At 39.6% G+C, this 12,680-nt stretch overlaps 1 protein-coding gene across 2 annotated transcripts in view; it reads left to right on the top strand.

The window, feature by feature from the left end:
• ARB2A (ARB2 cotranscriptional regulator A) overlaps positions 1-6,690 on the top strand; it is a 431,289-nt gene extending 424,599 nt beyond the window's left edge. For both annotated transcript variants that reach the window (XM_024746976.1, XM_024746975.1), the window contains one exon: positions 650-6,690. In XM_024746976.1, coding sequence (XP_024602744.1) covers positions 650-792 — 143 coding nt within the window. In that variant the 3' untranslated portion in view covers positions 793-6,690. The remainder of the gene's footprint in view (positions 1-649) is intronic.
• The last annotated feature ends 5,990 nt before the right edge of the window (positions 6,691-12,680 follow it).

Raw genomic sequence — 12,680 nt, 5'->3', positions numbered from 1 at the left:
TTCTAAAACAGTCCCCTAAAACCTGTTTTTAAAAAAAAAAAATGTAAGCTGCTAGGACACTAAAATCCAACTTGTTTCTTTCTCTTGGGAAGCAAAGAAACGTGGGTGCTCTGCGGAGGGTGCAAAAGCCGGATTCCGAGCGCAGGGGAAACCAATCCCCGCGCGCGCCCAGCCTGGGGAAGTGGGTGGTTTCGAGGCGGGAGAGGGAGTGGCCCTTCCCGCCCAGCGCCTCGATTGGCCCGGAGGGGCTGAGGCCCCGGGGGCCGCCGGCCGCGCCTCGGGCGACCGCGGGGAAGGTCCGGACGCGGCCGCGCGTCGGGGACGTGCTAGGGGCTCAGGCCAGAGGCGGCGGAGTTCCGGGATCGCCACCCCGAGCGCCGCCGGCGGAGACGCGGAGTCGGTGGGCCGCAGCCTCCCTCCGAGCCCTGGGGGCCACGTGAACCCTCAGGTACAGGTGTGGTCCCTAGGGGTCGCGCGCCCTGGAGGGGTGGGGGCTGGGCTCCGAGGGCGGGACGCGGCGCGGCGCAGAGGGCGCGGGCTCGAGGACAGAGGACCGGCGGCCTGGGCCTCGGCAGAGCCCGGCTGTCCCGTCCCACCTGCGCCGGCAGCACGCGAGGCCACCTCGTAACTGAATCTGTGCATTTTGCAGGCACCGACCGTCACGAGCTAACTTCCTGGAAGAGCTTCCCGTCTATTTTCAAGTTCTTTACCGAAGCCTCTGAGGCAAAGACCAGTTCCCTGAAGCCGACTCTGACGCGGCGCTCCCACCGAATAAAGCACGAAGAGCTGTAAGAGGAGAGCGAGCGAGACGGGGGAGGGGAAGCCGAGGAAGCACACTCGAGCATATGCATCCACACGTCTCCCCACCGCCTGTTGTCGGCGAGCCGACTCCCAGCCCCTCATTAGATTGTTTTCTTCCTAGAGCACAGGGTCGTGATATATACATCTAAATAGCGTTTTGCATTATTTCTAGATGAGTGCAACTGTCAAAGCAATATGGGTTCACTGGTCGTGCTTCCTGCGGGCTGTGCTTGGGCTTCGCACTGCCCGTCAGCGCGCAGATTAAGGCCGACAGCGCCCTGCCCGGCGCGGCCGGCGCGCCTCTAATTGCCCTGATGGAGCCCGCGCCGGTGCTGCGGGGCGAGGGGCGTCTGCGCGGTCCTACCGCCCGCAGCCACGTAGCCGCAGCTCCGCTCCTCTCCTCTCCCCCGGCCCCCCTTCCCCCTGAATCATATCCATTTTTTTTCTCCCCCGAACCGAACCGAAGGAAACTTTTATTCTAGACTTAAAACTCCCGTTTTAAAAAGTTTGTTCCGTAAGGGCGTCTATGTCTTTTTTTTTAAGGAAGTCCCCCCCCTCCCAAACCAAATTTAAATTCATAACGTGAATTCCGTGATGTACTGTGTAGTTCGGGGAGGGCAAATTGTTCTCTCCCTAACGATCTATTTTCATTTCGAGACCAGAAGAAAAACTGCATTAGAAAAATCTATAAAGTACCCAATCCACGTTATCGCTGGAAACCTTGCCAACTGAATACGAGAATTTACACAAGTCTCTAATTTCAGAAGAGATTGTTTAAACCAAAACATAATGATGAGCAAATCTTTTAAGTACATGTGGGAAAGGTTTCATTTTCAAGGGAGTTTCCAACTTTATCATTAGAATTTACTTTTTTAAATATATAATGTGTGTTGGGTAGCACTGTAATTTAGATAGCATACTTAAGTTTTGTTTAAATCTTAATGTGGAGGAAGTTTGTTGTTGTTAATTCTAAGTAGAGTGGTCTATTTTGAGCTTTCATAGAGTTAGACCTTTTTAGGGAGAATATTTTTTATCGTCGTAAGGAAAAGGAATCTGTGCGCTTGAACCTTTTCCTTCTGAAAGGCTTAGTGGGGCTAAAATGATTCCTTTAGTTTTCTGCTTCAACAGAAAGGGAAAGACCTGGTGTGGAAGACTTTTCTCCTCTCAATCCAATGGTATAATTCGTAGTAGTCCATCTCCTCTGTAAGGTTTTGCCTTACAGTTTCAACAATTAAGTATTTTAATCCAGCTAGGATCTGGCCAACTCTGTGAAATATGAGGTAAAATAAGTTAAGATTTTGCTGACTTTTAAATTCACGTGTTAAATCTTAACATTATTACTTTTTTAATTACTTGTAGAATTTAATTACCTAGTGAAGATTCTGTTTCTAATAAGTGAGGATCTGAATTTAGTATTTTTTTTCATCCTTTTTTAAAATATACGCAACAATATGCCTGCCTTACTTGAGGACACGACAAAATGTACCCAAAATAACTTAGAACTGTTTGACTCCTCAGAAAAATAACTTAAAATAACCACCTCATGGATAAAATGTTTTTATACTAGGAACCGATTTCAGCAAGTTTTAAAACTGGTAGTATCTGTGTTTGGTACACAAGTGCATTAATTAGTTTTCATAATTTTAATGATGGTAAATTAAGGTGATCTTTCTTTCAGTAATCTTATATGCATATCTTTCGATGTTATTTTAGCAGGAACAACATAGGAGGAAAAAGCAAAATGTCATTTTATCCAATTCCTTGGGTGGCTTAAAATGTGTAACCCCAGCAGCATCGAGCATGTTGCTCTGCAATCTTTTCTGTTTTAGAAGTCATAGTGAACTGTGTAAAATAATGGTACCTTCCACGGAGAGGATTTGAGAATTGATGTGGATTGAATATATTTTTCCAAGTGTTATAAATTGTGTGCTGTTTTCGGAATATTAAAATGTTCACAAGAAACTAGTTTTATTGCATTTTTTTAATCAGCACTTGTACAGTACTCAATTTGTGAAGCGTCTGCAGCTGAATTAGAGCAAACATCCTCAGGTTATAAACCAAATCACTCCTATTTCTTCTCTTCAGTTTTCTCACCCCTAGTTTTTAAAAAACCTTCACTTGTAACTAGAGTAAATCACTGCTTAGTTGCCTTTAATACTTTAAAACTACTGGGTTGTTAGGCCTTGTTTAACTATCTATAGAGAGCTATCTGCAAACTTAAGTTGTGTAAATGTAATTTCTACTTGTGGATCTGCGCTGTTGCAACCCAGAGGGAACTAGGCAACCCGTCCCAGACCTCCAACTGATTACTGATAAGATTCCTTGTAATGTAGAATCTTTTAACCTGTTGATTATGGGTTTGTTGGTATAAATATATTGTTTTCACCTCAGTTTTCCTGGAATAACAACAGTCAGTTGGTAGTAGCCCGCCTGCTTGGACGAGACAAGGGTTAACAATGTTTCTGCTCTGCTCTCCCATTTTGGTTTCTTTAAGACAAGTTTTCAGGAGAGTAGAGGTTTAAAGTTAGGAAGTGGGCTTTTTTTTTAAATTATATAGTGAGTTCTTAGAGGAAGTGGAATGGGAAGCAAGGAGTTGTTGATCAATCTAAGGTCCAGAATAGAACTGTTAAAACTTAAAAGCCAGATACTGGCTTTGGAGCTTTCTAAAGGTACTTAACTATACAGCCGTTAAAAGTTTTCATGGATATTTGAAGGCGGGGGGAGAAATCTTCTTGTATTAATTGTTCTTTTCTCAAGTTTCTGCCTTGTGCTTCAATTTGGATTGCATTATTGTTTATACCAAAAGAAAAGGAAACTAAAGCACAGGAGTTTCCTATATATTATATATTTCTGTTTACTATTTTAAAATAAAAAACAATTTTCCCAATATCCGGTGACTTATTATTCTTGTTCAGAAGCTCATTTAATCACTCACAGAGGTCAATAAAAGCAGAAACTTAATAAGAATGATGGGACAGCATTTATCAATATTTTAAACCTTATAGTTACTTATTACTATTATTGTTGCTGTAAGGTAATACCCTAACTTCAGTTGAGTCACTATTTAGCTTGGAACTTTCACAAAGCTTTTTTTAAGATATTTGTTTTTAAGACCTAAAATATCTCCTTAGCTACAAGGAAATTCGAACCCGTTGTTAAACTATCATTTTATAAAATATACTTTACTATATACGGTAAACAAATGTGTTTTCCAAAAGGACTCTGTTGAGGTTAAATTGCTCCCAAATCCCTGTATAGGTCCTTGATGTAGTACATCTAATCTGAAAATACCTTGTTTGTATTTATTTCACAGCTTTTCCTTCTTTAAAACCTGTAACTTTTTTGAGAGAGTGTGGGTGACAAAATATGTTAACTGTATTATCAGTGCTAATAAATTAGATTCTTTTCATTTTTCTCTGGATTATCCGGGGTTGCAGTCTAGACACATGTGTGTCTCCGGTTGGAATCATAGTTTGTAACTGTGGACTGACAGGTTCCTTTTGGTGTCTGTAATCCTGGTTCATTTAAGAAAGATTACTATTACAGAAAGGCTAAAATTTTCTCAAAATTTTTCCCTATGCCTTTGTAGAGAAAAATGTCTTTAAATAAGTGTGATATATTCTCAGTTTTGAAATATGGGTGGCCAAAAATAAGGATAATAGTAGTGGTTATTTTATGATTACTTATTAGGAGGTATAATAATATAAAATAAAAGACTCCAGGAGGTACTCCCTTTCAAAAATTGAATACTTTCCTTCCTTCCTTCCTTCCTTGTATAGTGTGACTGAGTGGGAGTCTCTTGAATTGTTCGTCTTCCTTTTATCTAATATTCGATTAATCTCCAAAAAGATCAGTTTGAGTCTGGGAAAGGGTTTTTAATCAACACTTCACAGAGCTTAAAGCTACCCTATCTAAAGCGTTAGCTTTGTTAGGCGGTTTTAGATTTAAAGCATTGCAACTGTCATGCACGTACTAAAAGTAAAGAATGTACACCAAGTGGAAGATGTTGAAAAGGGGGAAATAGCACAAAGTCGATTAACAGAGATTCAAGGATAGAAGTAGCCATCAAAGCATTCCAGCGTTTATCTCGAAATCTATGTAGGATAAAAAAAAAAAGAAAAAGAGGCAACAATGATAGTTTTAAACCTCACACTTAGGAGAGATGAATGTTGATTTAATTGATTCATTTGGATCGATGTTTTTAAAGTTTCACACCACTGATCTTTCATGTAGTGATGTCTTTAGCAGTCAGTGGTCTGACATGAGCCTTCTCAGATTTCATCAGTGGGACTCTCCATGACATCTGAAATTATGCAACAGCCTTCGCAATGGTAACTTTGGAATTGGGAGACCTTGATGCCAAAGAGCATGGTTACATTGAAGAACTCTTGTTAATTCTTAGCACAAAGGTTTTAGAGGAGTGGTAATTATAAATGAACCTTAAAGGTTAAAGTAACCAAATATTACGGAGTGGGCTTTAATTGCTAGATAGGAGAGAATCGTACTGAAAGTTTGACCATTAAGTGGATATCATGCAGTGACCAGTCTTTTCCCCTTGAATGGAAAAAAAGCTTGAAAATGGAAATTTGACTTAATCCATGAGGCCTTCCAGGCAACTTTTCCCAGTCCTTTGCCTTGAGATTTGTGAAAAACCTTTCACTATATCCTTTGTATTGTTGGAGTTGAGTTCTATTTGAAACATGTTTCTAGAAAAGAAATCTAGAGAGGCCCTGCATCTTTCTTTCCAGATCATTCCACGTTTTCTTCCTTGGCTAATACATTGGGTAATATGGGAGACTGTCATAGGTAAAATAATGTTGAACTGTACTTTGTAGCCAGCCTGCAGTACCAATACAAAGAATCTGAAATGAAAAGACAACCAACACCCCAAGAATGATATGTCTCTTTTTAAAGTTTACAATTTGAATAATGAACTTGGATAGAAACTTGGCAGGAAAACAAACCATGGCACCATCACATCACCAACCATTTTCACTTTTCTGTCCAATTTCAGAGTGCATGTGTTTGTGAGTATTTCACTAGATCAGTGACAGCTCTTTATTTGCATAATTATATGCTCTGGTCTGAAGAGAAAACTAACCCCCAAATTTCATGGGTCACCAAACTGCAACAATCAATGTTTTATCACATATGCTAAGCAAAATCTAAGAAGCTATATGAAGTTTCTTGGGGAGTTTTTACTCCTCAGAAAATTAAAGCGTTTTCCTCTCCTGAATAGATTCAAAATCTTTCCAAGTTCTTTGTAACTGAATTCTGTTTGAAGGCAAAACTAGAGATTAACATGTAGATCTGGATCTTAGGCTCACTAGCATTACTTCAAAGTGGCTTAAGAAGAGCAGCATTTTTGGAACACTAAACTTTTAAATTCTAAGTACTGTCCTTCATGCTATCAGGAAAAAAATTATTGGCCAAATTATGATTAGCCAAAATGAAGCCCAAATTAACTACAATTGAATATGAAGTTCATTTCCTTCTATGAAATACTCAGGGTTTTTTTTTAAAGACCTAATAGGAAAATATGTATATATGCATAGATATCTGTGTGTATGTGCACACACATGCATACACATATCCATCCATGGGGTACATATGGCCATTCCACCAGGATAGACAACATATACAGTATGTGTATGTCTTTTCAGTGCTGGTAACATAGTAGGTACTCCATATATGTTGGTCACCAGGATTGTTTGTAAACTTATTTTCTTTTAAATAAATTTTTCATGTTCAAATTCTGCAAGGCTTTGTAATAAATATTTTTCAATGCCTCAAGTTCATTTGCATCTGTAAGTTATCTGTATGTGATGTGTATCAGTGTTTAAGGTTGGCTTTATTTCATTAAAGAAAAATTGATTCAAACTGTTGGTGTTTTTAGTTTATAGGCAATCTGCCAGAACATAGAGACACATGCAGGGAGTGACTGTTCGTTATGGAGTTATTAAAAATCCTGGAAAATGTGCTTTTACCTAGCCTCTTAAGGAGTATACTAAGTGCATGATTTAATTCTACTGCAAAAGGACTTAGGTCTGTATTTCATTTAAAAGCATATAGTACAATGTGTTTTATTTAAAGCGATCTGTTAGTAATAATATATTGACAGTTTCGTTGTCAGGTAATTTACGGTCATAAGAAAAGCATTAGAAAAAAGGAAACATTGAGCTAAAAAATTTAAGAATTGCATGGTTCTGAAGTATTTTACTCTCTATCTTGGAGAGGGATGAGAGGTCTTTAGGTCAGGCATCAGAAATTTTCTAAAATGTTCCTATTATTTCAAGCAAAAGAGAAACCAGTCTCTCCCAAGTTCTTAACTAAAGTTGAATTACAAGTGGAAGACACTTTCTTTCTCTTTTAGTGCAAAAACTTAAACATCTGCTTATCACTATCCACAATCATCACATCTCACCTTGTTGCTGTCCTTCCAAAATGTTCACCTAGTTATACTCCCTCTGCACCACCCCATCATCTACCTCCCCAATAATTGCTGCTTGCTGTCTTGGATTCCTCTGGGTGAAAATTCCTCAAAACTGAATCTGTAAAAAGAAATAAATACAAGTTTAGCTTTTTTGTCAAACATAATGAGTAAGCAAATGAGTTAATGTTTGCTGTCTGACTAAGCATTAAAGAGTGAAAAATAAAGAGTAGAACCCTTCTAGGTTACAATTTAAAGATTTTTAAGTTGGGGACCTATGTGCCTCTGAGATCAATTTGCATTTTATTTTTAATGTATAAACTCTTAAAAGGAAAATAATAGACAGTACATATCCCTAATTACTTTTTTTTTTTTTCTCTATTTGACCTTTGTGGGGACCTTGCTATGAGTTTCAGATAGAGTTCTCGGTTTTCTCTTCTGCCTGGGACACACAAAAATCTGTTATTTCCTATAGAGTTCCACACATGAGGTGATTGACCCTAAAGCTGAACGGGCTTTCTCTTTTTATCATTTTCATTTCTTTTTGCTCAAGTACCACCTAATCCCATTGTGCCTGAAAAAGGTATCTATGATCCAGTTCATCTTCATGTACCTCCAAATAATTTTCCAAAGGCTTGTTTTCTTCTTTGTCTTATTTTAACTATAATTACATAAAATGGCTTTTTTCCAGTAAATGTTCCCACTGTCTCTGGGTACCTAGATAACCAGGATTTATCAATTGACGAAATATTGATGGTTTGTTGTGGTGGTTTTGGTTTGGGGGTTTTGTGGGGGGTTTTGTGTGGGTGGTTTTCTTTTGTCTGGTTTTGGTTTTGGTTTTTTGCTTTGCCTCAATAAATTACTTAATATCATCCCCTGGAATAGCCAGCTCTAAAAATAACCCTAGCACAGAGTGTCACAATTTGGCTTTCATACAGTTTCAAAGGAAAACCATTAAAAATGCATTGATCTCACAAATATTGATCTAGTGCTTGATATCAAATATCAACTGAGATGCTGTCAGGTGCTGCTGATCATTGTGTCAGCTGTCTGAATTCTCGTCCCTTTCCTTCTTCACTGTCACATGGATTCAAGTTGCTAAGGCTAAGATGTTTCATGGTTAACATAATTAAGAAAAATTGTTTTCCTGTTTTTCACATTTCTGGTTTGACAAAACATAGTCATATTCTACCTGAAATTTTGTCACATAATTTCACATATATATACAGACACATAAACTTTGTGTAAAGCAAAACAAAACATGTATTTTACACATATGTAAAAACCTATATATGTTTTCTCTCTCCCTCTCCTCCCCACCTCTTTTAACAAAAGTGTGATTTACTTCCTAGGTAAGCTATGTTTCTATTTAGTTCTTTATCCTCATTTTGAAATACTTTCTATTTGCATCTTGCTTTCTTTCTGGGCACATGTCTTTTAAGAAATCAAATCTGTTTTAAGAGAATGCAGTTGTTATAGTACCATTTTGGAACTTAAAATGAAATCAACCATTTCAAATTCACACACACACACACACAACAATAGATAAATTGCTCCTTTTATTCTTGCTAACAAAAAAATATAACTGAAGTATTTGGCCAGCGTGAAGTTTAGAGAATTATTTAAATGAAACTGGATCTATATATTTTTAATACTTTCTCGATAAACTCATCATCTAACAGGCAAAGTCATGCTGTGCTTTTTATACGGTATCAAACCTGGAAATAGCTAAGAGCCTTTGGATATGTTTAAAGTCTCAAATCACCTTTTTTCTTTCCGCCTTCCTCTTTACTTGGTATGTCAAGAATTGATAATTACATTACTTTGAAATATTGGAACACTTTAAGGAGGAAACCGTCCTATAATGACCAGTTACCGCTGCTGTCTGACTCAGCAGTGCAGGCTGAGAAATAGGGGAGAACCCTCGTAGAGTGCTGTTTAAATTGTACATCCATGTGCGTATTTTCCACATTCATGGGAAGAAAAACAAATCCCAGCCGCAGGAGTTCTCGGTTTCTCTTCCCTCTTTTACACCTGAGCTCGGTTTGGGTGCAGCGAAATGAAGCGAAATGAAGCCGCGTTCTTCCCAGCACCATGGACAGCACCCAGCGCGCCCCCTTCCCTCTCCCCTCCGCCAGAACCCCGAAGTTCCGGCGCTCGCCTGATTCCTCTCTCCGACCACCCCCTCACCATAGGAAACTGGCGCTCGAAATCTTAGGATCTGAGCCCAAAGCGACAATGGGTTTAAAAAGTATACAGTTTGTGGGTAGAGAGTCTTGTTTGCTCCGTGCCGAGTGTTAACTAGAGTGCCACAGATTTGACACACCGTTTGCCTGCTCCCCGAATTTGCATCTACTTTATAATGAAAGCAGCGCCACTCTCAGTCATTTTTGTGGCAGAAGTCTTATCCACAACTTTTCTTTGGCCAACTTCTCACAGCCACCCCTTAGCTGGCCAGAGCTGTACCGGCACCGGTTTAAGAGCTCTGTACTGTGAGTCCATTCTCCCTGGGCTGGTGATCTCAGTCGCGAGAGACCTGTGGACCGAGAGCTGTGCGTTCAGACCCACTGGGCCCTCGGTCCCACGGCTCTGTCCGTGGCTGGAGCCGTCTCACCCGGGTGCGCCCAGGTACTGGTTAATTACCGCCCGGTAGCAGGTGGCTGTGCAGCGGGCGCCCGGCCGGCGGCGCGCTAAAGAGCTTGACAGAAACTTATCTGACAGCACTAAAAGGGGGCGCGTCTGGCTCAGTACCCACCACCACCTCTTTTCCTACTTTCAGACCTCGACTCCAAGCTCCAGATTTCGGCATGCCTCCCTCTTTGGCTCTCCTTTTTACTGTCGGGTTAAGCAAAATACAATAAAGGAAGATTACTTTCGTGTGGTGTCTTTTTCATTGCATGATCTCCCTAGCAACCTTTAAGTCACCACTCTTAAGACAAGACTAGTTTTTAAAGATTTCAAATTGCACCTTCCTTTATTGAAACTTGCCTCACTTGTTGGACTTTAAGTGAAATCTCTTCCCTCCCTCTGGAACCCTGTTCTAATCATCTACTCTCTTGAACCGACTTTGAGGACCAAAGTATTACGTTTAGAGCAGGCAAGATGGCCAAAAACAAATTTCTATTAAAACATCGATTGTACAAAAATCGTTTCAAATCAACTTAATCCAAACTTTACCAGAAAGGGCCAGGAAAGTGAAAAGGGGGGAGAATTCTGGTATCTTACAGTAAGAAGTTTCTTTCCTCTAAAATAGCCTCGACAAACCGATTACAAAATTGCTTTTGTATAGTAACATGGATTACAATGCCTTTCAGGATAAAATGATTCTTTATTTAGCATAGTATTACAATGACAAATTTCTGTGAATTCCTCAGCTTAGTGGCAATTCAGCTTCAAAACACTCTATTTTTCTATCCCATGAGACATACAAATATTTTATTAAATATTTCATAGGTTAACAATTCAGTCTGTTTTCTCACACAGCGCTGCTTACACAAAATTTTTGCCCCTTTTTTAGTGTGCAAAGTCATTGCTGAGTTATCTCCAAAGGTAATTTTTTCTCATAGTTTGGTCACTCTTGTGGTCTCATGAGTCGTTTTGCCCAAATTCTAAGACAAGTCCGTGCTACAAGAGAAACTCGGCCACACCGGGAGCTATTTTAACTAGCCGAACGACCCTCCTATGAAAACTAGGGAAATGCATTGTGGCAGCTGAAGTGTGCAGGGTAACAAAGGGGACCTGTTGAATAATAGGAACTTGGAGACTCGCACATTCTAGACTGGGGATCCACCTCCCAGTTGTGAAACTACAAATGAAATATCTCCATAATGTTTGAATGTCTTTGGTTGGTGTATTTTTACGGAATTTATTCTATGAACTGGGTTTCCATCTTTGGATAAATGAATATTTCATTCTTACCTTCCAGAGGTTCAGGAACAAGAAAGAGAATCAGGTGTGGAGAAGGACGTGGAACTTTCCTCTGTTGGTGTGGGGAACTTGTGGAGATTTGGGTGGAATAGAGAGCAGTTATTGAACTCCTGGGTGTCTAGCATTTGTTCCTTCAATCTGGGTTTTTGGGAATCTCTTTCCTTCACTGGAGATTTCCCTTATGACCCGCGGACAGGGTGGCTAAGATCTCTATTTAATTAATCAGGAATTTCTTTTTTTTTTTTTAAGTGTATTCTTGACAGAGTTTCAGAATGATGTTTGTGGGTTATTCTAAGTTAATCAGAAACTCCCAGACCTGGGTGGATATTTCAGGACCACTTTGCCAGAAAAAAATGTGGCGAAAAGAAGTGCAAGAAAACTTGATTTTCTTGTTTTCAAAAGACAAATCAGTCAAAACACTGAGTGATACTGATTAGGTCCCCCTGAAAAGGAGGTTCTCCAGTGATGTTTGCTCACCACCTGCATGTGTTCGATAAAACTTTAAACCATTTTACAGCACACATGGCCATTCCCCCCGCAACACACACCTTATCCCAGCTTTTTCTTTAATTCCAACCCCACTCTTCTAGAGAGTTGTTTCTGTCCTATCCACTTTTTGCCTCCTTCAGAGTCTTTTAAAATAAGTTTCCTGTCTCTTGCCCATTTGTCAATGTCAAATATACACTGCCTATTTAGTTAAAGTGTGTATTTCATATGTTATAAAAGAACAGCCTTCTTTATTTGGTTTCTTGGAAATCAATAATCTCTTAAACACTTTCCAAGACCCCTTGGGGAAGGGAGAAATGTAAACAATAACTATCAAACTTCAACATGACAGTATTGGTTAAAATCTGCTGGGTGATCATGCAAGTTCGGGTAGGTAATAGGGAATGTCTTCCTATCCCGAGATAGGAAGGGACCCAAGGTATCTGATGCCAGGCTCCATCCTCTGCAACTTGCCCGGGGAGCTAGCCATCTTGGAGAATCGGGAGCTAATTCTAACCTAGCTTACAAGACATCTTAATAGCCAGACTGGTCTACAAATGACTGAGCTGGGAGATGGCTGTATGACCACAGGGAGGTTGCAAAATACATTTATCCCCATTAAAAGAAACATCATAATTTCAGTCTTTCCTGACATAATTAAAGGCTTGGGTAACACTCTCTTATTTTGTCTCATGCTGTGAAAAATATCACCTACGCCTCTGGTGAATAAAACTTTAAAGAAACTTTAAAATAAATCCAGCAGTTTAATTTCTGCTTTTTAAAGTTAGTCTGTATGTGAAGAAATAGAAAAAGCATTAGAGCAACTGAGTCACACATTAGCTATCTAGCAGTTTAACATTAGAGAAGAGAATACACCTAGTTTTCAACTTACCCAACTTTTAAAACTAGATGTGTTCCCCGAAAATAATACCTGATTGGATTAAATTTGCAGGAGATTATAAACTAAGCTCTCAAGAAGGTAATAAAATATATGAAATCTCTTGAGTAAATGGTTGGGAGAGATTTATAAGCGTTT

Source organism: Neophocaena asiaeorientalis, unplaced genomic scaffold (genome assembly GCF_003031525.2).
Source record: "Neophocaena asiaeorientalis asiaeorientalis breed wild unplaced genomic scaffold, Neophocaena_asiaeorientalis_V1.1 scaffold550, whole genome shotgun sequence".
NCBI classification, from domain to species: domain Eukaryota; kingdom Metazoa; phylum Chordata; class Mammalia; order Artiodactyla; family Phocoenidae; genus Neophocaena; species Neophocaena asiaeorientalis.
The sequence above is the reverse complement of the archived record's forward strand: the minus strand, read 5'-3'. Positions and strand labels throughout refer to the sequence as shown.